At 42.7% G+C, this 27488-nt stretch overlaps 1 protein-coding gene across 4 annotated transcripts in view; it reads right to left on the bottom strand.

Moving 5' to 3' along the window:
- LOC124048026 overlaps positions 1–27127 on the bottom strand; it is a 39243-nt gene extending 12116 nt beyond the window's left edge. For 2 of the 4 annotated variants that reach the window (XM_046368383.1, XM_046368384.1), the window contains exons 1-6: positions 25492–27127; positions 11246–11383; positions 8540–8617; positions 3041–3127; positions 1639–1816; positions 967–1188 (exon numbers count right to left, since the gene is read on the bottom strand). In XM_046368383.1, coding sequence (XP_046224339.1) covers positions 967–1188; positions 1639–1816; positions 3041–3127; positions 8540–8617; positions 11246–11383; positions 25492–26691 — 1903 coding nt within the window. In that variant the 5' untranslated portion in view covers positions 26692–27127. Of the gene's footprint in view, positions 1–956; positions 1189–1638; positions 1817–3040; positions 3128–8539; positions 8618–11245; positions 11384–25491 lie in introns of all 4 variants that reach the window. The other 2 variants (XM_046368386.1, XM_046368385.1) reach the window with 2 other exon arrangements.
- Between the last annotated feature and the right edge of the window lie 361 nt (positions 27128–27488).

Here is a 27488-nt window from a genome sequence, read left to right as displayed (position 1 = left end):
TATACCAGTAGTATAGTGTATTAGAGTACCAGTAGTATAGTGTATTAGAGTACCCATATTCCAGTAGTATAGTGTATTAGAGTACCAGAATACCAATAGTATAGTGTATTAGAGTACCAGAATAACAGTAGTATAGTGTATTAGAGTACCAGAATACCAATAGTATAGTGTATTAGAGTACCAGAATAACAGTAGTATAGTGTATTAGAGTACCAGAATACCAGTAGTATAGTGTATTAGAGTACCAGAATACCAGTAGTATAGTGATAGTATATAGGAGTACCAGAATACCAGTAGTATAGTGTATTGGAGTACCAGTATACCAGTAGTATAGTGTATTAGAGTACCAGTATACCAGTAGTATAGTGTATTAGAGTACCAGTATACCAGTAGTATAGTGTATTAGAGTACCAGTATACCAGTAGTATAGTGTATTAGAGTACCAGTATACCAGTAGTATAGTGTATTAGAGTACCAGTAGTATAGTGTATTAGAGTACCAGTATACCAGTAGTATAGTGTATTAGAGTGCCAGTATACCAGTAGTATAGTGTATTAGAGTACCAGTATACCAGTAGTATAGTGATAGTATATTAGAGTGCCAGAATACCAGTAGTATAGTGTATTAGAGTACCAGTAGTATAGTGATAGTATATAGGAGTACCAGAATACCAGTGGTATAGTGTATTAGAGTACCAGTATACCAGTAGTATAGTGTATTAGAGTACCAGTATACCAGTAGTATAGTGTATTAGAGTACCAGTATACCAGTAGTATAGTGTATTAGAGTACCAGTATACCAGTGGTATAGTGTATTAGAGTAGCAGTATACCAGTAGTATAGTGATAGTATATTAGAGTACCCGTTGTGTCCTTAAATCATTTACAAGTAATAAATATTACTTTGGATCCATCCTACTTTGGGTTGATTCTGTATTTCCCAGAGCCAGACTCTTACCACGACTTACCACGACGGCCTGTATGTGATGAGGATGTTGGGTCCTGCTGTTTCTCTGGGTGCAACTGAGGGATCTGACGGTGAGTCTCTCTGGTCAGGACAACTATATCCTTGGCTCTGTCCGTCCCTGTGCTGGTACTTTGTGAGAGGAAAGAGGTGGTGAAGGGGGCGGGGGTGTCCTGAACCAAGAGGTTGCTGGGTGACATCATGGAGGAGACATGCTCACTGGGCACTACAGGAAACACACAGATACACAGACAAGAGCTATAGTCAATGCATTTTTAAATACATAACAGGTGGCATATATTAACTCTCTGTTCATTATGAGTATATTATTGCAGACTTTTTACTCAATAGTTGTGTTTACCCATAGATATGAGATGCTGTATATTTTGTGTTTACACATAGAAATGAGATGCTGTATATTTTGTGTTTACCCATAGAAATGAGATGCTGTACATTTTGTGTTTACCCCTAGAAATGAGATGCTGTATATTTTGTGTTTACCCATAGAAATGAGATGCTGTATATTTTGTGTTTACACATAGAAATGAGATGCTGTATATTTTGTGTTTACCCATAGATATGTGATGCTGTATATTTTGTGTTTACCCATAGATATGAGATGCTGTATATTTTGTGTTTACCCATAGATATGAGATGCTGTATATTTTGTGTTTACCACTGTTGGCTTGTATTTTCAGCATCCATTTCTTCATCATGAATCGGTTTGCTGTGTTGAGGAGGTACTCTGAGCCATCTCTTAAGCGCAGACTGAAACACTGGGGTTTCTTAGTGTTCTCTGGGGCTGAGACACATTCTGCTCCCGTCAGGGTTAGAGACAGGCCACACACACAGTTCTGGAGGACACAGGGACATTACTGGACAATTGTGTCCATTTGGGACTACTGAGAATACAATTGTCTTCTGAAACATTGTAGAATAAATGACATTTCTTATCACTGTCAACTGGCGTCCCATCTCACAACACAAGGACAAGGACCTTACTGGAATCATTTATAAACACATGGTTTATATGGATGTAACCATGAAGAGAGAACAAGACAGACATAAACCCATCTCTTATCCATCAGACAGCGCGACTGTGATGAGCGGGTTGACTCATAACCCAGGTTGATAACAAGTACGTTATCACCCACAGGAAACACATTGACATGTACGTTATCACCCACAGGAAACACATTGACATGTACGTTATCACCCACAGGAAACACACTGACATGTACGTTATCACCCACAGGAAACACATTGACATGTATGTTATCACCCACAGGAAACACATTGACATGTATGTTATCACCCACAGGAAACACATTGACATGTACGTTATCACCCACAGGAAACACATTGACATGTACGTTATCACCCACAGGAAACACACTGACATGTACGTTATCACCCACAGGAAACACATTGACATGTATGTTATCACCCACAGGAAACACATTGACATGTACGTTATCACCCACAGGAAACACATTGACATGTACGTTATATCACCCACCCACAGGAAACACATTGACATGTATGTTATCACCCACAGGAAACACATTGACATGTATGTTATCACCCACAGGAAACACATTGACATGTACGTTATCACCCACAGGAAACACATTGACATGTACGTTATAACCCACAGGAAACACATTGACATGTATGTTATCACCCACAGGAAACACATTGACATGTATGTTATCACCCACAGGAAACACATTGACATGTACGTTATCACCCACAGGAAACACATTGACATGTATGTTATCACCCACAGGAAACACATTGACATGTATGTTATCACCCACAGGAAACACATTGACATGTATGTTATCACCCACAGGAAACACATTGACATGTATGTTATCACCCACAGGAAACACATTTACATGTACGTTATCACCCACAGGAAACGCATTGACATGTATGTTATCACCCACAGGAAACACATTGACATGTATGTTATCACCCACAGGAAACACACTGAAACATGTATGAAAGACGACAAGTACCAGCAACCCCTATTTGACCTTTTATGTCTGAACTAGCGTCCTGCCTTGTCTCACCCTCAGTGTATCCTTTCTGTCTTGGTAGAAGCAGAGTGTCTGTTTGTAAAGCACTGCATGATGGGAGCTCCATGCTCGAGACCTGGCCTAGAATAGACAGACATATTAACTATCTGGAAACATGGCCTAGACAAGACAGACACATTAACTAGATGGAGTCATGGCCTAGAAAAGACAGACACATTATCTATCTGGAAACATGGCCTAGAAAAGACAGACACATTATCTATCTGGAGACCAGACATATAACAGACAGACAGACACATTAACTCTCTGTAAATGTTGTAGATGTTGTAGTGTAGAGAGTAGATTTTATGGCTGTAGTATACAGTGTCAATATAGAATAGTGTGTACATGATGGAGTATAGAGTTTAAATGGTGTACTTTCTGTAGTATAGAGTGTAAATGTAGTATAGAGTGTAAATGATGTAGTGTCTGTAGTATAGAGTGTAAATGGTGTAGTGTCTGTAGTATAGAGTGTAAATGGTGTAGTGTCTGTAGTATAGAGTGTAAATGTAGTATAGAGTGTAAATGGTGTAGTGTCTGTAGTATAGAGTGTAAATGGTGTAGTGTCTGTAGTATAGAGTGTAAATGTAGTATAGAGTGTACATGGTGTAGTGTCTGTGGTATAGAGTGTAAATGGTGTAGTGTCTGTAGTATAGAGTGTAAATGGTGTACTGTCTGTAGTATAGAGTGTAAATGTGGTATAAAGTGTAAATGGTGTAGTGTCTGTAGTATAGAGTGTAAATGGTGTAGTGTCTGTAGTATAGAGTGTAAATGCAGTATAGAGTGTAAATGTAGTATAGAGTGTAAATGGTGTAGTGTCTGTAGTATAGAGTGTAAATGGTGTAGTGTCTGTAGTATAGAGTGTAAATGGTGTAGTGTCTGTAGTATGGAGTGTAAATGTAGTATAGAGTGTAAATGGTGTAGTGTCTGTAGTATAGAGTGTAAATGGTGTAGTGTCTGTGGTATAGAGTATAAATGTAGTATAGAGTGTAAATGTAGTATAGAGTTTAAATGTGGTATAGAGTGTAAATGGTGTAGTGTCTGTAGTATAGAGTGTAAATGGTGTAGTGTCTGTAGTATAGAGCGTAAATGGTGTAGTGTCTGTAGTATAGAGTGTAAATGGTGTACTGTCTGTAGTATAGAGTGTAAATGGTGTAGTGTCTGTAGTATAGAGTGTAAATGTAGTATAGAGTGTAAATGGTGTAGTGTCTGTAGTACAGAGTGTAAATGGTGTAGTGTCTGTAGTATAGAGCTTAAATGTGGTATAGAGTGTAAATGGTGTAGTGTCTGTAGTATAGAGTTTAAATGGTGTAGTGTCTGTATTATAGAGTGTAAATGTAGTATAGAGTGTAAATGGTGTAGTGTCTGTAGTATAGAGTGTAAATGGTGTAGTGTCTGTAGTATAGAGTGTAAATGTAGTATAGAGTGTAAATGTGGTATAAAGTGTAAATGGTGTAGTGTCTGTAGTATAGAGTGTAAATGTAGTATAGAGTGTAAATGGTGTAGTGTCTGTAGTATGGAGTGTAAATGGTGTAGTGTCTGTGGTATAGAGTGTAAATTGTGTAGTGTCTGTAGTATAGAGTGTAAATGGTGTACTGTCTGTAGTATAGAGTGTAAATGGTGTAGTGTCTGTAGTATAGAGTGTAAATGTAGTATAGAGTGTAAATGTGGTATAAAGTGTAAATGGTGTAGTGTCTGTAGTATATAGTGTAAATGTAGTATAGAGTCTGTAGTATAGAGTGTAAATGTAGTATAGAGTGTAAATGTAGTATAGAGTGTAAATGTAGTATAGAGTGTAAATGGTGTAGTGTCTGTAGTATAGAGTGTAAATGGTGTAGTGTCTGTGGTATAGAGTGTAAATGTAGTATATGTCATGTTTTGTCATATATTGTCTTGTCCTTGTGCTTTCCCTTCTGTTCGTTTCCCCCTGCTGGTCTTGTTGGGTTCGTTCCCTTTTTCTGTCCCTCTCTCTCCCCCTCCCTCTCTCTCTTCTCTCTGTCGTTCCGTTCCTGCTCCCAGCTGTTCCTCATTCTCCTAACTCACTCATTTGCTCTTTTCACACCTGTCCCCTATTTTGCCCTCTGATTAGAGTCCCTATTTCTCCCCTTGTTTTCCGCTTCTGTCCTTGTCGGATCCTTGTATGATGTTCGCAGGTCTGTGTCCTTTACTCGCCCTGTCGTGTTTTGTCTTCTTCAGATGCTGCGTGTGAGCAGGTGTCTTAGCCTGCTACGGTCGGTGCCTTCCCGAAGCAACCTGCAGTCAATGGTCGAGTCTCCAGTCTGTCCTCGTTACTACGAGTGGATTTAAGTTTTTTCCTGTTTTGTTTTCTTCTTGATTTTCCAGGATTATTACTTTTGTCATATACTGGAATAAAGACTCTGTTTTCGTTAAGTCGCTTTTGGGTCCTCATTCACCAGCATAACAGTATAGGGTTTAAATGTGGTATAGAGTGTAAATGGTGTAGTGTCTGTAGTATAAAGTGTAAATGGTGTAGTGTCTGTGGTATAGAGTGTAAATGTAGTATAGAGTGTAAATGTAGTATAGAGTTTAAATGTGGTATAGAGTGTAAATGGTGTAGTGTCTGTAGTATAGAGTGTAAATGGTGTAGTGTCTGTAGTATAGAGTGTAAATGGTGTAGTGTCTGTAGTATAGAGTTTAAATGATGTAGTGTCTATAGTATAGAGTGTAAATGGTGTAGTGTCTGTAGTATAGAGTGTAAATGTAGTATAGAATGTACATGGTGTAGTGTCTGTAGCATAGAGTGTACATAGGGTATAGATTGTAAATGTCATATTGAGATGGAATACTGTAGTATAGAGTGTAAATGTTGTATTATAGAGTGTAAATATGGTAGTACAGAGCCTAAATGTTGTACTATAGAGTGTACATGTATTATAGAGTGTAAATGTGGTATAGAGTTTAAATGTTTTGTATAGAGTTTAGATGGTGTAGTATAGAGTGTAAATGTTGTATTATAGAGTGTAAATGTGGTATAGAGTGTAAATGTTGTTGTATAGATTGTAAATGTATTATAGACTGTACATGTAGTATAGAGTGTAAACATTGTAGTGTAGAGTGTACATTTTGTAATAGAGAATTTAAATGTAGCATTGAGTATGAATGTAGTATCACGAGTAAATGTAGTAGAGTGTAAATACAGTGTAGAGTGTAACTATAGTATAGAGTGTAACTAGAGTATAGAGTGTAACTATAGAATAGAATAGAATAGAGTGTAACTATAGAATAGAGTAACTATAGTGTAGAGTGTAACTATTCTGTAGAGTGTAACAGACTATACATGTTGTAGTGTCTGTAGTATTGTGTAGTACAGACTATACATGTTGTAGTGTCTGTAGTATTATGTAGTACAGACTATAAATGTTGTAGTGTCTGTAGTATTGTGTAGTACAGACTATACATGTTGTAGTATCTGTAGTATTGTGTAGTACAGACTATACATGTTGTAGTGTCTGTAGTATTGTGTAGTACAGACTATACATGTTGTAGTGTCTGTAGTATTGTGTAGTACAGACTATACATTTTGTAGTGTCTGTAGTATTGTGTAGTACAGACTATACATGTTGTAGTGTCTGTAGTATTGTGTAGTACAGACTATACATGTTGTAGTGTCTGTAGTATTATGTAGTACAGACTTTACATGTTGTAGTGTCTGTAGTATTGTGTAGTGCAGACTATACATGTTGTAGTGTCTGTAGTATTGTGTAGTACAGACTATACATGTTGTAGTGTCTGTAGTATTGTGTAGTACAGACTATACATGTTGTAGTGTCTGTAGTATTGTGTAATACAGACTATAAATGTTGTAGTGTCTGTAGTATTGTGTAGTACAGAATATAAATGTTGTAGTGTCTGTAGTATTGTGTAGTACAGACTATACATGTTGTACTGTCTAGCACAGAGTGTAAACATTGTACTATACAGTGTACTTGTGTTGTAGAGTGTAAATCTTGCAGTGTATAATTTAAATGTTTTAGTATAGAATGTAAATGTAGTATGTAGTGTAAATGTAGCATTGAGTGTAAATGCTGTAACGAGTGTAAATGTAGCACAGAGTGTAAATTTTGTATAGTATGTAAATGTAATATAGATTGTAAATGTTGGACATAGTGTAAATGTAGTATTGAGTGTAAATGTAGTATAGAGTTTAAATGTAATATAGAGTGTAAACATAGTATTGAGTGTAAATGTAGTATTGAGTGTAAATGTAGTATTGAGTGTAAACCTAGTATTGAGTGTAAATGTAGTATTGAGTGTAAACCTAGTATTGAGTGTAAATGTAATATAGAGTGTAAATGTAGTATTGAGTGTAAATGTAGTATTGAGTGTAAACCTAGTATTGAGTGTAAACCTAGTATAGAGTGTAAATGTAGTATTGAGTGTAAACCTAGTATTGAGTGTAAATGTAGTATTGAGTGTAAACCTAGTATAGAGTGTAAACCTAGTATAGAGTGTAAACCTAGTATAGAGTGTAAATGTAGTATAGAGTGTAAACCTAGTATTGAGTGTAAATGTAGTATTGAGTGTAAACCTAGTATTGAGTGTAAATGTAGTATTGAGTGTAAATGTAATATAGAGTGTAAATGTAGTATTGAGTGTAAACCTAGTATAGAGTGTAAATGTAGTATTGAGTCTAAACCTAGTATTGAGTGTAAATGTAGTATTGAGTGTAAACCTAGTATTGAGTGTAAATGTAGTATTGAGTGTAAATGTAATATAGAGTGTAAATGTAGTATTGAGTGTAAATGTAATATAGAGTGTAAATGTAGTATAAAGCATAAATGTAGTATTGAGTGTAAACCTAGTATTGAGTGTAAATGTAGTATTGAGTGTAAATGTAATATAGAGTGTAAATGTAGTATAAAGCATAAATGTAGTAGTATCGCTTGTAAATGTAGTATAAAGCATAAATGTAGTAGAGAGTGTAAATGTAATATAGATTGTAAATGTAGTATAAAGCATAAATGTAGTATTGAGTGTAAACCTAGTATAGAGTGTAAATGTAATATAGAGTGTAAATGTAATATAAAGCATACATGTAGTATTGAGTGTAAACCTAGTATTGAGTGTAAATGTAGTATTGAGTGTAAACCTAGTATTGAGTGTAAATGTAGTATTGAGTGTAAATGTAGTATTGAGTGTAAATGTAGTATTGAGTGTAAACCTAGTATTGAGTGTAAATGTAGTATTGAGTGTAAATGTAATATAGAGTGTAAATGTAGTATTGAGTGTAAACCTAGTATAGAGTGTAAATGTAGTATTGAGTGTAAATGTAATATAGAGTGTAAATGTAATATTGAGTGTAAATGTAGTATTGAGTGTAAATGTAATATAGAGTGTAAATGTAGTATTGAGTGTAAATGTAGTATTGACTGCAAACCTAGTATAGAGTGTAAATGTAGTATTGAGTGTAAATGTAATATAGAGTGTAAATGTAATATAAATGCAATATCTGTTGTATTGTTCCCCTCTCACCTTCTTCCCTCCCAGCTGCAGCTTGTGTTTCCTCTCCAGAGTTCCCTCCATCGTCTGCAGCTCAGACCCACTCCCATTCTGATGACAGGTTTGAAAGAAATACATGACCAGAGAGATCAATACATCCTAATATCAGCTAGAGATCAATATATCCCAATATCAGCTAGAGATCAATACATCCTAATATCAGCTAGAGATCAATACAACCCAATATCAGCCAGAGATCAATATATCCCAATATCAGCTAGAGATCAATATATCCCAATATCAGCCAGAGATCAATACATCCCAATATCAGCCAGAGATCAATACATCCTAATATCAGCTAGAGATCAATACATCCTAATATCAGACAGAGATCAATACATCCCAATATCAGCTAGAGATCAACACATCCCAATATCAGCTAGAGATCAATACATCCCAATATCAGCTAGAGATCAATATATCCCAATATCAGCCAGAGATCAATACATCCCAATATCAGCTAGAGATCAATACATCCTAATATCAACTAGAGATCAATAATAATAATAAGAACGCCGCAGCCCGTCTGGTGTTCAACCTTCCCAAGTTCTCTCACGTCACCCCGCTCCTCCGTTCTCTCCACTGGCTTCCAGTTGAAGCTCGCATCCGCTACAAGACCATGGTGCTTGCCTACGGAGCTGTGAGGGGAACGGCACCTCAGTACCTCCAGGCTCTGATCAGGCCCTACACCCAAACAAGGGCACTGCGTTCATCCACCTCTGGCCTGCTCGCCTCCCTACCACTGAGGAAGTACAGCTCCCGCTCAGCCCAGTCAAAACTGTTCGCTGCCCTGGCCCCCCAATGGTGGAACAAACTCCCTCACGACGCCAGGACAGCGGAGTCAATCACCACCTTCCGGAGACACCTGAAACCCCACCTCTTTAAGGAATACCTAGGATAGGATAAGTAATCCCTCTCACCCCACCCCCCCTAAGTTTTAGATGCACTATTGTTAAGTGACTGTCCCACTGGATGTCATAAGGTGAATGCACCAAGTTGTAAGTCGCTCTGGATAAGAGCGTCTGCTAAATGACTTAAATGTAAATGTAAATGTAATATATCCCAATATCAGCCAGAGATCAATACATCCCAATATCAGCTAGAGATCAATATATCCCAATATCAGCTAGAGATCAATACATCCTAATATCAGCCAGAGATCAATACATCCTAATATCAGCCAGAGATCAATATATCCCAATATCAGACAGAGATCAACACATCCCAATATCAGACAGAGATCAATACATCCCAATATCAGCTAGAGATCAGCACATCCCAATATCAGACAGAGATCAATACATCCCAATATCAGCCAGAGATCAACACATCCCAATATCAGACAGAGATCAATACATCCCAATATCAGCTAGAGATCAATATATCCCAATATCAGCCAGAGATCAACACATCCCAATATCAGACAGAGATCAATACATCCCAATATCAGCTAGAGATCAATATATCCCAATATCAGCCAGAGATCAACACATCCCAATATCAGACAGAGATCAATACATCCCAATATCAGCTAGAGATCAATACATCCCAATATCAGACAGAGATCAATACATCCCAATATCAGCCAGAGATCAATACATCCCAATATCAGCTAGAGATCAATACATCCCAATATCAGCCAGAGATCAACACATCCCAATATCAGCCAGAGATCAACACATCCCAATATCAGACAGAGATCAATACATCCCAATATCAGCTAGAGATCAATACATCCCAATATCAGCCAGAGATCAACACATCCCAATATCAGCCAGAGATCAACACATCCCAATATCAGACAGAGATCAATACATCCCAATATCAGCTAGAGATCAATACATCCCAATATCAGACAGAGATCAACACATCCCAATATCAGCTAGAGATCAACACATCCCAATATCAGACAGAGATCAACACATCCCAACCAGCCACAAAAATGTCACTTTTATTCACTCAATAGAAAAGGCACAAGATGCCTAACTAGCTGACTAACTAGCTGACTAACTATAATAACTAGAGGACTAACCAGATGACTAACTAACTAATAATAACTAGAGGACTAACTATACTAACTAGCTGACTAACTAGTTGACTAACCATATGACTAACTAGACTAACTATATGACTAACTAGTTGACTAACCAGATGGCTAACCATATGAACAACTAGACTAACTAGTTGACTAACTAGTTGGCTAACCATATGACTAACTAGACTAACTAGATGACTAACCAGATGACCAACTAGATGACTAACCAGATGGCTAACCAGATGGCTAACTAGCTGACTAACCAGATGACTAACTAGATTACCTACCATATTACTAACTCAATGAATAACTAGCTGACGAACTAGTTCACATAACTAGAACACTAACTATACTAACTAGATGACTAACTAGTTGACTAACTAGTTGACTAACTAGAGAACTAACTAGACTAACTAGATGACTAACCAGATGGCTAACTAGATGACTAACTAGATGACTAACTAGCAGACTAACTAGCAGACTAACTAGAGGACTAACTAGACGAACTAGATGACTAACCAGATGACTAACTAGATGACTAACTAGCTGTATGACTGTGTTGTCTTTTCCTCCAGGTCACCCTCCATAGTGCCACATTGTCCCCCTGTGGCCAGTCTCTGTCCCTGCTCCTCCAGGCCTCTCACCATAGTGCCACATCGCCCCCCTGTGGCCAGACTCTCTCCATGCTTTTCCATTACACATTCCAGAGTGCCACAACTTGTAGCTCGCTGATTGTTTCCGTCCAGACCCATGTAAACAGACAGCAGACTCATTGATGGGTCCTGGAGAGGGGGGAGAGATCCTCTCAGGGTCAAGATTGACATTCACTGAGTTTATTTACAAGTATTTGCTGAATGGAGTCATTTGTCTGTTACTGTCAAGAGAAAATTGATAACAGTTGTACATAAAAAAGAGTGAAACAGTGATAAGAGATACAACTGAGATGCAGTAGAGACAGTAGAGTAGAGACAGTAGAGTAGAGACAGTAGATTAGAGACAGTAGAGTAGAGACAGCAGAGTAGAGACAGCAGAGTAGAGACAGCAGAGTAGAGACAGCAGAGTAGAGACAGCAGAGTAGAGACAGCAGAGTAGAGACAGTAGAGTAGAGACAGCAGAGTGGAGACAGTAGAGACAGCAGAGTAGAGACAGTAGAGTAGAGACAGCAGAGCAGAGACAGTAGAGTAGAGACAGCAGAGTAGAGAGAGTAGAGTAGAGACAGTAGAGACAGCAGAGTTGAGACAGTAGAGACAGCAGAGTAGAGACAGTAGAGACAGCAGAGTAGAGACAGTAGAGTAGAGACAGTAGAGACAGCAGAGTAGAGACAGTAGAGGCAGCAGAGTATAGAAAGCAGAGCAGAGACTGTAGAGTAAAGACAGTAGAGACAGCAGAGTTGAGACAGTAGAGACAGCAAAGTAGAGACAGCAAAGTAGAGACAGTAGAGTAGACACAGTAGAGTAGAGACAGTAGAGACAGCAGAGTAGAGACAGTAGAGTAGAGCCAGCAGAGTAGAGACAGTAGAGTAGAGACAGTCAGAGTAGAGACTGAGTAGAGACAGTAGAGTAGAGACAGCAGAGTAGAGACAGCAGAATAGAGACAGTAGAGTAGAGACAGTAGAGTAGAGACAGCAGACTAGAGACAGCAGAGTAGAGACAGTAGAGACAGTAGAGTAGAGACATCAGAGTAGAGACAGTAGAGTAGAGACAGTAGAGTAGAGACAGAGTAGAGACAGTAGAGACACCAGAGTAGAGACAGCAGAGAGTAGAGTAAAGACAGCAAAGTAGAGACAGTAGAGACAGTAGAGACAGAAGAGTAGAGACAGCAGAGTAGAGACAGTAGAGTAGAGACTGCAGAGTAGAGACTGCAGAGTAGAGACAGTAGAGTAGAGACAGTAGAGAGTAGAGACATAAGAGTAGAGACAGTAGAGTAGAGACAGCAGAGTAGAGACAGTAGAGTAGAGACAGCAGAGTAGAGACAGTAGAGTAGAGACAGCAGAGTAGAGACAGCAGAGTAGAGACAGCAGAGTAGAGACAGTAGAGTAGAGACAGCAGAGTAGAGACAGTAGAGTAGAGACAGCAGAGTAGAGACAGTAGAGTAGAGACAGCAGAGTAGAGACAGTAGAGACAGTAGAGTAGAGACAGCAAAGTAGAGACAGTAGAGTAGAGACAGCAGACTAGAGAAGGTAGAGAAGAGACAGCAGAGTAGAGACAGCAGAGTAGAGACTGCAGAGTAGAGACAGTAGAGACAGTAGAGACAGCAGAGTAGAGAAGGCAGTGTAGAGACAGCAGAGTGGAGACAGTAGAGTAGAGATAGTAGAGTAGAGACAGTAGAGACAGCAGAGTAGAGACAGTAGAGACAGCAGAGTAGAGACAGCAGAGCAGAGACTGTAGAGTAAAGACAGTAGAGACAGCAGAGTTGAGACAGTAGAGACAGCAAAGTAGAGACAGCAAAGTAGAGACAGTAGAGTAGAGACAGTAGAGACAGCAGAGTAGAGACAGTAGAGTAGAGCCAGCAGAGTAGAGACAGTAGAGTAGAGACAGTATAGTAGAGACAGTAGAGTAGAGACAGTATAGTAGAGACAGCAGAGTAGAGACAGCAGAGTAGAGACAGTAGAGTAGAGACAGTAGAGTAGAGACAGCAGACTAGAGACAGCAGAGTAGAGACAGTAGAGACAGTAGAGTAGAGACATCAGAGTAGAGACAGTAGAGTAGAGACAGTAGAGACTGCAGAGTAGAGACAGTAGAGACACCAGAGTATAGAAAGCAGAGCAGAGACTGTAGACTAAAGACAGCAAAGTAGAGACAGTAGAGACAGAGTAGAGACAGAAGAGTAGAGACAGCAGAGTAGAGACAGTAGAGTAGAGACTGCAGAGTAGAGACTGCAGAGTAGAGACAGTAGAGTAGAGACAGTAGAGTAGAGACAGCAAAGTAGAGACAGTAGAGACAGAGTAGAGACATAAGAGTAGAGACAGCAGAGTAGAGACAGTAGAGTGGAGACTGCAGAGTAGAGACAGTAGAGTAGAGACAGCAGAGTAGAGACAGTAGAGTAGAGACTGCAGAGTAGAGACAGCAGAGTAGAGACAGTAGAGTAGAGACAGCAGAGTAGAGACAGTAGAGTAGAGACAGCAGAGTAGAGACAGTAGAGTAGAGACAGCAGAGTAGAGACAGTAGAGACAGTAGAGTAGAGACAGCAAAGTAGAGACAGTAGAGTAGAGACAGCAGACTAGAGAAGGTAGAGAAGAGACAGTAGAGTAGAGACTGCAGAGTAGAGACAGTAGAGACAGTAGAGACAGCAGAGTAGAGACAGTAGAGTAGAGAAGGCAGTGTAGAGACAGCAGAGTGGAGACAGTAGAGTAGAGATAGTAGAGTAGAGACAGTAGAGACAGCAGAGTAGAGACAGTAGAGACAGCAGAGAGACAGCAGAGTAGAGAAGGCAGAGTAGAGATAGTAGAGTAAAGACAGCAGAGTAGAGACAGTAGAGACAGTAGAGTAAAGACAGTAGAGACAGTAGAGTAGAGACAGCAGAGTAGAGACAGTAGAGTACTGACAGCAGAGTAGAGACAGTAGAGTAGAGACAGTAGAGTAGAGACAGTAGAGTAGAGACAATAGAGACAGCAGAGTAGAGACAGTAGAGTAGAGACAGCAGAGTAGAGACTGCAGAGTAGAGACAGCAGAGTAGAGACAACAGAGTAGAGACAGCAGAGTAGAGACAGAGTAGAGACAGTAGAGTAGAGACAGTAGAGACAGAGTAGAGACAGTAGAGATAGTAGAGACAGTAGAGTAGAGACTGCAGAGAGACAGTAGAGTAGAGACAGCAGAGCAGAGACAGTAGAGTAGAGACAGCAGAGTAGAGAGAGTAGAGTAGAGACAGCAGAGTTGAGACAGCAGAGTAGAGACAGTATTGTAGAGACAGTAGAGACAGCAGAGTAGAGACAGTAGAGTCAGCAGAGTATAGAAAGCAGAGCAGAGACTGTAGAGTAAAGACAGTAGAGACAGCAGAGTTGAGACAGTAGAGACAGCAAAGTAGAGACAGTAGAGTAGACACAGTAGAGTAGAGACAGTAGAGACAGCAGAGTAGAGACAGTAGAGTAGAGCCAGCAGAGTAGAGACAGTAGAGTAGAGACAGTATAGTAGAGACAGTAGAGTAGAGACAGTATAGTAGAGACAGCAGAGTAGAGACAGTAGAGCAGAGACAGTAGAGACTGCAGAGTAGAGACAGTAGAGACACCAGAGTATAGAAAGCAGAGCAGAGACTGTAGAGTAAAGACAGCAGAGTAGAGACAGCAGAGTAGAGACAGTAGAGACAGCAGAGTAGAGACAATAGAGACAGCAGAGTAGAGACAGTAGAGTAGAGACAGCAGAGTAGAGACAGCAGAGTAGAGACAGTAGAGACAGCAGAGTAGGGAAGGCAGAGCAGAGACAGTAGAGTAAAGACAGTAGAGACAGTAGAGTAGAGACAGCAGAGTAGAGACAGTAGAGTACTGACACAGAGTAGAGACAGTAGAGTAGAGACAGTAGAGTAGAGACAGTAGAGTAGAGACAATAGAGACAGCAGAGTAGAGACAGTAGAGTAGAGACAGCAGAGTAGAGACTGCAGAGTAGAGACAGCAGAGTAGAGACAACAGAGTAGAGACAGCAGAGTAGAGACAGTAGAGTAGAGACAGTAGAGTAGAGAAGGCAGAGTAGAGATAGTAGAGACTGTAGAGTAGAGACTGCAGAGTGGAGACAGTAGAGTAGAGACAGCAGAGCAGAGACAGTAGAGTAGAGACAGCAGAGTAGAGAGAGTAGAGTAGAGACAGCAGAGTTGAGACAGCAGAGTAGAGACAGTATTGTAGAGACAGTAGAGACAGCAGAGTAGAGACAGCAGAGTCAGCAGAGTATAGAAACCAGAGCAGAGACTGTAGAGTAAAGACAGTAGAGACAGCAGAGTTGAGACAGTAGAGACAGTAGAGTAGAGACAGTAGAGACAGCAGAGTAGAGACAGTAGAGTAGAGACAGTAGAGTAGAGACAGTATAGTAGAGACAGTAGAGTAGAGACAGTATAGTAGAGACAGCAGAGTAGAGACAGTAGAGCAGAGACAGTAGAGACTGCAGAGTAGAGACAGTAGAGACACCAGAGTATAGAAAGCAGAGCAGAGACTGTAGAGTAAAGACAGCAAAGTAGAGACAGTAGAGACAGAGTAGAGACAGAAGAGTAGAGACAGCAGAGTAGAGACAGTAGAGTAGAGACTGCAGAGTAGAGACTGCAGAGTAGAGACAGCAGAGTAGAGACAGTAGAGTAGAGACAGTAGAGTAGAGACAGTAGAGTAGAGACAGCAAAGTAGAGACAGTAGAGACAGAGAGAGACATAAGAGTAGAGACAGCAGAGTAGAGACAGTAGAGTGGAGACTGCAGAGTAGAGACAGTAGAGTAGAGACAGTAGAGTAGAGACAGTAGAGTAGAGACTGCAGAGTAGAGACAGCAGAGTAGAGACAGTAGAGTAGAGACAGCAGAGTAGAGACAGTAGAGTAGAGACAGTAGAGTAGAGACAGTAGAGTGGAGAAGGCAGAGTAGAGATAGTAGAGACTGTAGAGTAGAGACTGCAGAGTGGAGACAGCAGAGTAGAGACAGCAGAGCAGAGACAGTAGAGTAGAGACAGCAGAGTAGAGAGAGTAGAGTAGAGACAGTAGAGACAGCAGAGTAGAGACAGTAGAGTACTGACAGCAGAGTAGAGACAGTAGAGTAGAGACAGTAGAGTAGAGACAGTAGAGTAGAGACAATAGAGACAGCAGAGTAGAGACAGTAGAGTAGAGACAGCAGAGTAGAGACTGCAGAGTAGAGACAGCAGAGTAGAGACAGCAGAGCAGAGACAGTAGAGTAGAGACAGTAGAGTAGAGAAGGCAGAGTAGAGATAGTAGAGACAGCAAAGTAGAGACAGTAGAGTAGACACAGTAGAGTAGAGACAGTAGAGACAGCAGAGTAGAGACAGTAGAGTAGAGACAGCAGAGTAGAGACAGTAGAGTAGAGACAGTATAGTAGAGACAGCAGAGTAGAGACAGTAGAGTAGAGACAGCAGAGCAGAGACAGTAGAGTAGAGACAGCAGAGTAGAGAGAGTAGAGTAGAGACAGCAGAGTTGAGACAGCAGAGTAGAGACAGTATTGTAGAGACAGTAGAGACAGCAGAGTAGAGACAGTAGAGTCAGCAGAGTATAGAAAGCAGAGCAGAGACTGTAGAGTAAAGACAGTAGAGACAGCAGAGTTGAGACAGTAGAGACAGCAAAGTAGAGACAGTAGAGTAGACACAGTAGAGTAGAGACAGTAGAGACAGCAGAGTAGAGACAGTAGAGTAGAGCCAGCAGAGTAGAGACAGTAGAGTAGAGACAGTATAGTAGAGACAGTAGAGTAGAGACAGTATAGTAGAGACAGCAGAGTAGAGACAGTAGAGCAGAGACAGTAGAGACTGCAGAGTAGAGACAGTAGAGTAGAGACAGCAGAGCAGAGACTGTAGAGTAAAGACAGCAGAGTAGAGACAGCAGAGTAGAGACAGTAGAGACAGCAGAGTAGAGACAGTAGAGACAGCAGAGTAGAGAAGGCAGAGTAGAGATAGTAGAGTAAAGACAGCAGAGTAGAGACAGTAGAGACAGTAGAGTAAAGACAGTAGAGACAGTAGAGTAGAGACAGCAGAGTAGAGACAGTAGAGTACTGACAGCAGAGTAGAGACAGTAGAGTAGAGACAGTAGAGTAGAGACAGTAGAGTAGAGACAATAGAGACAGCAGAGTAGAGACAGTAGAGTAGAGACAGCAGAGTAGAGACTGCAGAGTAGAGACAGCAGAGTAGAGACAACAGAGTAGAGACAGCAGAGTAGAGACAGTAGAGTAGAGACAGTAGAGTAGAGAAGGCAGAGTAGAGATAGTAGAGACTGTAGAGTAGAGACTGCAGAGTGGAGACAGTAGAGTAGAGACAGCAGAGCAGAGACAGTAGAGTAGAGACAGCAGAGTAGAGACAGTAGAGTAGAGACAGCAGAGTTGAGACAGCAGAGTAGAGACAGTATTGTAGAGACAGTAGAGACAGCAGAGTAGAGACAGCAGAGTCAGCAGAGACAGCAGAGCAGAGACAGTAAAGAGTAGAGACAGCAGTTGAGACAGTAGAGACAGTAGAGTAGAGACAGTAGAGACAGCAGAGTAGAGACAGTAGAGTAGAGACAGTAGAGTAGAGACAGTATAGTAGAGACAGTAGAGTAGAGACAGTATAGTAGAGACAGCAGAGTAGAGACAGTAGAGCAGAGACAGTAGAGACAGCAGAGTAGAGACAGTAGAGACACCAGAGTATAGAAAGCAGAGCAGAGACTGTAGAGTAAAGACAGCAAAGTAGAGACAGTAGAGACAGAGTAGAGACAGAAGAGTAGAGACAGCAGAGTAGAGACAGTAGAGTAGAGACTGCAGAGTAGAGACTGCAGAGTAGAGACAGCAGAGTAGAGACAGTAGAGTAGAGACAGTAGAGTAGAGACAGTAGAGTAGAGACAGCAAAGTAGAGACAGTAGAGACAGAGTAGAGACATAAGAGTAGAGACAGCAGAGTAGAGACAGTAGAGTGGAGACTGCAGAGTAGAGACAGTAGAGTAGAGACAGTAGAGTAGAGACAGTAGAGTAGAGACTGCAGAGTAGAGACAGCAGAGTAGAGACAGTAGAGTAGAGACAGCAGAGTAGAGACAGTAGAGTAGAGACAGTAGAGTAGAGACAGTAGAGTGGAGAAGGCAGAGTAGAGATAGTAGAGACTGTAGAGTAGAGACTGCAGAGTGGAGACAGCAGAGTAGAGACAGCAGAGCAGAGACAGTAGAGTAGAGACAGCAGAGTAGAGAGAGTAGAGTAGAGACAGTAGAGACAGCAGAGTAGAGACAGTAGAGTACTGACAGCAGAGTAGAGACAGTAGAGTAGAGACAGTAGAGTAGAGACAGTAGAGTAGAGACAATAGAGACAGCAGAGTAGAGACAGTAGAGTAGAGACAGCAGAGTAGAGACTGCAGAGTAGAGACAGCAGAGTAGAGACAGCAGAGCAGAGACAGTAGAGTAGAGACAGTAGAGTAGAGAAGGCAGAGTAGAGACAGCAGAGTAGAGACAGTAGAGTAGACACAGTAGAGTAGAGACAGTAGAGACAGCAGAGTAGAGACAGTAGAGTAGAGACAGCAGAGTAGAGACAGTAGAGTAGAGACAGTATAGTAGAGACAGCAGAGTAGAGACAGTAGAGTAGAGACAGCAGAGCAGAGACAGTAGAGTAGACACAGCAGACTAGAGACAGCAGAGTAGAGACAGTAGAGACAGCAGAGTAGGGAAGGCAGAGCATAGACAGTAGAGTAAAGACAGTAGAGACAGTAGAGTAGAGACAGCAGAGTAGAGACAGTAGAGTACTGACAGCAGAGTAGAGACAGTAGAGACAGTAGAGTAGAGACAATAGAGACAGCAGAGTAGAGACAGTAGAGTAGAGACAGCAGAGTAGAGACTGCAGAGTAGAGACAGCAGAGTAGAGACAACAGAGTAGAGACAGCAGAGTAGAGACAGTAGAGTAGAGACAGTAGAGTAGAGACAGTAGAGTAGAGAAGGCAGAGTAGAGATAGTAGAGACTGTAGAGACAGCAGAGTAGAGACTGCAGAGTGGAGACAGTAGAGTAGAGACAGCAGAGCAGAGACAGTAGAGTAGAGACAGCAGAGTAGAGAGAGTAGAGTAGAGACAGCAGAGTTGAGACAGTAGAGACAGCAGAGTAGAGACAGTAGAGACAGCAGAGTAGAGACAGTAGAGACAGCAGAGTAGAGACAGTAGAGTCAGCAGAGTATAGAAAGCAGTAGCAGAGAGTAGAGTAAAGACAGTAGAGACAGCAGAGTTGAGACAGTAGAGACAGCAAAGTAGAGACAGTAGAGTAGACACAGTAGAGACAGCAGAGTAGAGACAGTAGAGTAGAGCCAGCAGAGTAGAGACAGTAGAGTAGAGACAGTAGAGTAGAGACAGTATAGTAGAGACAGCAGAGTAGAGTAGAGACAGCAGAGAGTAGAGACAGTAGAGTAGAGACAGTAGAGACAGCAGAGTAGAGAGTAGAGACAGTAGAGAGACAGACAGTAGAGTAGAGACAGACAGAGTAGAGACAGTAGAGACAGCAGATAGTGTAGAGACAGTAGAGTAGAGACTGCAGTAGAGTAGAGACAGCAGAGTAGAGAAGGCAGAGTAGAGATAGTAGAGTAGAGACAGTAGAGACAGCAGAGTAGAGACAGTAGAGACAGCAGAGTTGAGACAGTAGAGACAGCAGAGTAGAGACAGTAGAGACAGCAGAGTAGAGACAGTAGAGACAGCAGAGTAGGGAAGGCAGAGCAGAGACAGTAGAGTAAAGACAGTAGAGACAGTAGAGTAGAGACAGCAGAGTAGAGACAGTAGAGTACTGACAGCAGAGTAGAGACAGTAGAGTAGAGACAGTAGAGACAGCAGAGTAGAGACAGTAGAGTAGAGACAATAGAGACAGCAGAGTAGAGACAGTAGAGTAGAGACAGCAGAGTAGAGACTGCAGAGTAGAGACAGCAGAGTAGAGACAGCAGAGTAGAGACAGTAGAGTAGAGACAGTAGAGTAGAGACAGTAGAGTAGAGACAGTAGAGTAGAGAAGGCAGAGTAGAGATAGTAGAGTAGAGACTGTAGAGACAGCAGAGTAGAGACAGTAGAGTAGAGACAGTAGAGACAGTAGAGTAGAGACAGCAGAGTAGAGACTTCAGAGTAGAGACAGTAGAGTAGAGACAGTAGAGACAGTAGAGTAGAGACAGCAGAGTAGAGACAGTAGAGTAGAGACAGTAGAGACAGCAGAGTAGAGACAGTAGAGTAGAGACAGTAGAGTAGAGACAATAGAGACAGCAGAGTAGAGACAGTAGAGTAGAGACAGCAGAGTAGAGACTGCAGAGTAGAGACAGCAGAGTAGAGACAGCAGAGTAGAGACAGCAGAGTAGAGACAGTAGAGTAGAGACAGTAGAGTAGAGAAGGCAGAGTAGAGATAGTAGAGTAGAGACTGTAGAGACAGCAGAGTAGAGACTTCAGAGTAGAGACAGTAGAGTAGAGACAGTAGAGTAGAGACAGTAGAGTCGAGACAGCAGAGTAGAGACAGTAGAGTAGAGACAGCAGAGTAGAGACTTCAGAGTAGAGACAGTGGAGTAGAGACAGTAGAGTAGAGACTACAGAGTAGAGACAGTAGAGTAGAGACAGTAGAGTAGAGACAGTAGAGACAGTAGAGTAGAGACAGCAGAGTAGAGGCAGTAGAGTACTGACAGCAGAGTAGAGACAGTAGAGACAGTAGAGTAGAGACAGTAGAGTAGAGACAATAAAGACAGCAGAGTAGAGACAGTAGAGTAGAGACAGCAGAGTAGAGACAGCAGAGTAGAGACAGCAGAGTAGAGACAACAGAGTAGAGACAGCAGAGTAGAGACAGTAGAGTAGAGACAGTAGAGTAGAGACAGTAGAGTAGAGAAGGCAGAGTAGAGATAGTAGAGACTGTAGAGACAGCAGAGTAGAGACTGCAGAGTGGAGACAGTAGAGTAGAGACAGCAGAGCAGAGACAGTAGAGTAGAGACAGCAGAGTAGAGATAGTAGAGTAGAGACAGTAGAGACAGCAGAGTTGAGACAGTAGAGACAGCAGAGTAGAGACAGTAGAGACAGCAGAGTAGAGACAGTAGAGTCAGCAGAGTATAGAAAGCAGAGCAGAGACTGTAGAGTAAAGACAGTAGAGACAGCAGAGTTGAGACAGTAGAGACAGCAAAGTAGAGACAGTAGAGTAGACACAGTAGAGTAGAGACAGTAGAGACAGCAGAGTAGAGACAGTAGAGTAGAGACAGCAGAGTAGAGACAGTAGAGACAGTAGAGTAGAGACAGTAGAGTAGAGACAGCAGAGTAGAGACAGTAGAGACAGTAGAGTAGAGACTGCAAAGTAGAGACAGTAGAGTAGAGACAGCAGACTAGAGAAGGTAGAGAAGAGACAGCAGAGTAGAGACAGCAGTGTAGAGACAGTAGAGTAGAGATAGTAGAGTAGAGACAGCAGAGTAGAGACAGTAGATTAGAGACTGCAGAGTAGAGACAGTAGAGACAGCAGAGTAGAGACAGCAGAGTAGAGAAGGCAGTGTAGAGACAGCAGAGTGGAGACAGCAGAGTAGAGATAGTAGAGTAGAGACAGCAGAGTAGAGAAGGCAGAGTAGAGATAGTAGAGTAGAGACAGTAGAGACAGCAGAGTTGAGACAGTAGAGACAGCAGAGTAGAGACAGTAGAGACAGCAGAGTAGGGAAGCAGAGCAGAGAGACAGTAGAGACAGTAGAGTAGAGACAGCAGAGTAGAGAGACAGCAGCAGAGTAGAGACAGTAGAGTAGAGACAGTAGAGACAGCAGAGTAGAGACAGTAGAGTAGAGACAATAGAGACAGCAGAGTAGAGACAGCAGAGTAGAGACAGCAGAGTAGAGACTGCAGAGTAGAGACAGCAGAGTAGAGACAGCAGAGTAGAGACAGTAGAGTAGAGACAGTAGAGTAGAGACAGTAGAGTAGAGACAGTAGAGTAGAGAAGGCAGAGTAGAGATAGTAGAGTAGAGAGTAGAGACAGCAGAGTAGAGACAGTAGAGTAGAGACAGTAGAGACAGTAGAGTAGAGACAGCAGAGTAGAGACTTCAGAGTAGAGACAGTAGAGTAGAGACAGTAGAGACAGTAGAGTAGAGACAGCAGAGTAGAGACAGTAGAGTAGAGACAGTAGAGACAGCAGAGTAGAGACAGTAGAGTAGAGACAATAGAGACAGCAGAGTAGAGACAGTAGAGTAGAGACAGCAGAGTAGAGACTGCAGAGTAGAGACAGCAGAGTAGAGACAGCAGAGTAGAGACAGCAGAGTAGAGACAGCAGAGTAGAGACAGTAGAGTAGAGACAGTAGAGTAGAGAAGGCAGAGTAGAGATAGTAGAGTAGAGACTGTAGAGACAGCAGAGTAGAGACTTCAGAGTAGAGACAGTAGAGTAGAGACAGTAGAGTAGAGACAGTAGAGTAGAGACAGCAGAGTAGAGACAGTAGAGTAGAGACAGCAGAGTAGAGACTTCAGAGTAGAGACAGTGGAGTAGAGACAGTAGAGTAGAGACTACAGAGTAGAGACAGTAGAGTAGAGACAGTAGAGTAGAGACAGTAGAGACAGTAGAGTAGAGACAGCAGAGTAGAGGCAGTAGAGTAGAGACAGCAGAGTAGAGACAGTAGAGACAGAGTAGAGACAGTAGAGTAGAGACAATAAAGACAGCAGAGTAGAGACAGTAGAGTAGAGACACAGAGTAGAGACTGCAGAGTAGAGACAGCAGAGTAGAGACAACAGAGTAGAGACAGCAGAGTAGAGACAGTAGAGTAGAGACAGTAGAGTAGAGACAGTAGAGTAGAGAAGGCAGAGTAGAGATAGTAGAGACTGTAGAGACAGCAGAGTAGAGACTGCAGAGTGGAGACAGTAGAGTAGAGACAGCAGAGCAGAGACAGTAGAGTAGAGACAGCAGAGTAGAGATAGTAGGTAGAGACAGTAGAGACAGCAGAGTTGAGACAGTAGAGACAGCAGAGTAGAGACAGTAGAGTAGAGACAGCAGAGTAGAGACAGTAGAGTAGAGACAGCAGACAGTAGAGACAGCAGAGTTAGAGACAGTAGAGACAGCAAAGTAGAGACAGCAGAGTAGACACAGTAGAGTAGAGACAGTAGAGACAGCAGAGTAGAGACAGTAGAGTAGAGCCAACAGAGTAGAGACAGTAGAGTAGAGACAGTAGAGTAGAGACAGTAGAGTAGAGACAGTATAGTAGAGACAGCAGAGTAGAGACAGTAGAGTAGAGACAGCAGAGCAGAGACAGTAGAGTAGAGACAGCAGACTAGAGACAGTAGAGACAGTAGAGTAGAGACAGCAGAGTAGAGACAGTAGAGACAGCAGAGTAGAGACAGTAGAGACAGCAGAGTATAGAAAGCAGAGCAGAGACTGTAGAGTAAAGACAGCAAAGTAGAGACAGCAGAGTAGAGACAGTAGAGTAGAGACAGCAAAGTAGAGACAGTAGAGACAGAGTAGAGACATAAGAGTAAAGACAGCAGAGTAGAGACAGTAGAGTAGAGACTGCAGAGTAGAGACTGCAGAGTAGAGACTGCAGAGTAGAGCAGAGTAGAGACAGCAGAGTAGAGACAGTAGAGTAGAGACAGCAAAGTAGAGACAGTAGAGACAGAGTAGAGACATAAGAGTAGAGACAGCAGAGTAGAGACAGTAGAGTAGAGACTGCAGAGTAGAGACAGTAGAGTAGAGACAGCAGAGTAGAGACAGTAGAGTAGAGACAGTAGAGTAGAGACTGCAGAGTAGAGACAGCAGAGTAGAGACAGTAGAGTAGAGACAGCAGAGTAGAGACAGCAGAGTAGAGACAGCAGAGTAGAGACAGTAGAGTAGAGACTGCAAAGTAGAGACAGTAGAGTAGAGACAGCAGACTAGAGAAGGTAGAGAAGAGACAGCAGAGTAAAGACAGCAGTGTAGAGACAGTAGAGTAGAGACAGCAGAGTAGAGACAGTAGAGTAGAGACAGCAGAGTAGAGACAGTAGATTAGAGACTGCAGAGTAGAGACAGCAGAGTAGAGACAGTAGAGTAGAGACAGTAGAGTAGAGACAGTAGAGTAGAGACAGTAGAGTAGAGACAGTAGAGTAGAGAAGGCAGAGTAGAGATAGTAGAGTAGAGACTGTAGAGACAGCAGAGTAGAGACTGCAGAGTAGAGACAGTAGAGACAGTAGAGACAGTAGAGTAGAGACAGCAGAGTAGAGACTTCAGAGTAGAGACAGTAGAGTAGAGACAGTAGAGACAGTAGAGTAGACACAGCAGAGTAGAGACAGTAGAGTAGAGACAGTAGAGACAGCAGAGTAGAGACAGTAGAGTAGAGACAGTAGAGTAGAGACAATAGAGACAGCAGAGTAGAGACAGTAGAGTAGAGACAGCAGAGTAGAGACTGCAGAGTAGAGACAGCAGAGTAGAGACAGCAGAGTAGAGACAGTAGAGTAGAGACAGTAGTAGAGACAGTAGAGTAGAGAAGGCACAGTAGAGATAGTAGACAGAGAGACTGTAGAGACAGCAGAGTAGAGACTGCAGAGTAGAGACAGTAGAGTAGAGACAGTAGAGTAGAGACAGCAGAGTAGGACCTTCAGAGTAGAGACAGTAGAGTAGAGACAGTAGAGTAGAGACAGCAGAGTAGAGACAGTAGAGTAGAGACAGCAGAGTAGAGACTTCAGAGTAGAGACAGTGGAGTAGAGACAGTAGAGTAGAGACTACAGAGTAGAGACAGTAGAGTAGAGACAGTAGAGTAGAGACAATAGAGACAGCAGAGTAGAGACAGTAGAGTAGAGACAGCAGAGTAGAGACTGCAGAGTAGAGACAGCAGAGTAGAGACAGCAGAGTAGAGACAGTAGAGTAGAGACAGTAGAGTAGAGACAGTAGAGTAGAGACAGTAGAGTAGAGAAGGCAGAGTAGAGATAGTAGAGTAGAGACTGTAGAGACAGCAGAGTAGAGACTGCAGAGTAGAGACAGTAGAGTAGAGACAGCAGAGTAGAGACTTCAGAGTAGAGACAGTAGAGTAGAGACAGTAGAGTAGAGACAGCAGAGTAGAGACTTCAGAGTAGAGACAGTAGAGTAGAGACTACAGAGTAGAGACAGTAGAGTAGAGACTATAGAGTAGAGACAGTAGAGTAGAGACAGTAGAGTAGAGACAGTAGAGTAGAGACAGTAGAGTAGAGACAGCAGAGTAGAGACAGTAGAGTAGGAGACAGTAGAGTCGAGACAGTAGAGTCGAGACAGCAGAGTAGAGACAGCAGAGTAGAGAAAACAGTAGCTCAGTGATCTCTGAGGTCAAAGTCAGTGAGCCTGTCAAAAGTAGACCTCACCTTTGGACAACCTGTGTCCTCCATCTTCTCCTCCTCATCCTCTTCCTCCTCCTCTCTATACTGGTAGATGTATCTCTTCTGGTCCTCCATTTCCGGTAGCTTGACTGGTTCTGCTGCCGTTTCATTGACCAGTGCTGTGGTCCTCCAGGGTTGGTCCTGAATAGGGAAAGCTGCCCAGGACCTCATGTCTCTGTTAGCCAGCATAGGGAGCTCTTCTCTGGAGTTTGGGTCTTGGCTAAAGCCCTGGTTCTGGTCCTGGTCCTGGTTGTAGCCCAGTAGGGTTTGGAGGGAGGAGGGGAGTGTGAATCCAGCCACCAGAAGGTTAGGGGCAGAGGTTGTTATCAGCTTTCTGTAGGGGGTAGCCTGGGGCTGGGCCTGGGGGGGTGAGAGCGGGTCTGTGGTCAGTCCTGGGGTGTTGCTACTTCCCCCCTCCTCCTCTTGGTGTGGCTGGTACATGATGTCAGAGGAGATACTCTGTCTGTAGCCATTGCTATGGTTCCAGATGTCCTCCAGCTCCTCCTCTACCTCCTCAAACTGCTGGTGGTCTGGATGGATGGTGAGGTCGGGGTCGACCGGATCAGAGTCGAGTTCTGTCTCTGTCTGGTGGTGTCTGTTTCTGGATGTTGTTTTTGTCTCTGGGTGGGCAGGAGCTGGGGTTGCTGTGGGATTTCCCCTGGGTGTGGACACAGCCTCCATACGCCCCTCCTCCAGAGACACTAGCCTCCCCACCACAGTCCTCATGGGCTGGGGCTCTTGGAGAACATCAGGTGCATTGAGCTTCAAGCTCCTAGAGTTGGAGACACCAGAGATGCCAGAGTCCATAGAGTCTTGCATCATACTCCCTAACCCACTGACCTTCAGATTCACAACCATCTGAGAAGCCTGGCTGGTCTCCTGGAGGTCAACACTCTCTCTATGGGTCTTCAACCTATGATGGTACTGGTGTCCATTGAGGTCCTGAATGAGGCACTCATGGTTCTGATAGGCTGAGGAGGAACAGGGGTCCTTGCTCTCATGGTTCTGATAGGCTGAGTAGGGACAGGGGTCCTTGCTCTCATGGTTCTGATAGGCTGAGGACGGACAGGGGTCCTTGCTCTCATGGTTCTGATAGGCTGAGGAGGGACAGGGGTCCTTGCTCTTTACAATGGGACTTCTACTAACCATGGTCGTTTCCATGTAATTGTAATGGTCTCGGTTCATTGGAGTGGGACTCTTTGGGCAATAAGCTGTGATTGGTGGTTGCTTGCTGAAGATGAGGTCCGACCACTCCTGCTCAGGCTCCTGGAGTACGGTCTGGATCTGTGATAGGGATAGGTCATTGCTTGATACGTTCTCATCCCAGTCCTCATCCAGGGCAGGAGGAGGAGGAGGAAAATCTGTATCTAGATTAGACAGAGGCTCCAGCTGAACAGCCTGTGTCAGTGGCTTTGTCTGTTTTAGTATTTGTGTCGGTGTCTGGGGCTGGGCCTGTGTCAGTAATGGTTGTGTCTGTATCAGTAGTGGTTGTGTCTGTGTCTGTATCTGTATCAGTAGTGGTTGTGTCTGTGTCTGTATCTGTGTCAGTAGTGGTTGTGTCTGTATCAGTAGTGGTTGTGTCTGTGTCTGTATCTGTGTCAGTAGTGGTTGTGCCTGTATCAGTAGTGGTTGTGTCTGTGTCTGTATCTGTGTCAGTAGTGGTTGTGTCTGTATCAGTAGTGGTTGTGTCTGTGTCTGTATCTGTGTCGGTAGTGGTTGTGCCTGTGTCGGTAGTGGTTGTGTCTGTGTCTGTATCTGTGTCAGTAGTGGTTGTGTCTGTATCAGTAGTGGTTGTGTCTGTGTCTGTATCTGTGTCAGTAGTGGTTGTGTCTGTGTCAGTAGTGGTTGTGTCTGTGTCAGTAGTGGTTGTGCCTGTGTCGGTAGTGGTTGTGTCTGTGTCAGTAGTGGTTGTGTCTGTGTCAGTAGTGGTTGTGTCTGTGTCAGTAGTGGTTGTGCCTGTGTCGGTAGTGGTTGTACCTGTG

Source organism: Oncorhynchus gorbuscha, linkage group LG11 (assembly GCF_021184085.1).
Source record: "Oncorhynchus gorbuscha isolate QuinsamMale2020 ecotype Even-year linkage group LG11, OgorEven_v1.0, whole genome shotgun sequence".
NCBI lineage: Eukaryota > Metazoa > Chordata > Actinopteri > Salmoniformes > Salmonidae > Oncorhynchus > Oncorhynchus gorbuscha.
This window is presented reverse-complemented; position numbering and strand designations above follow the sequence as displayed.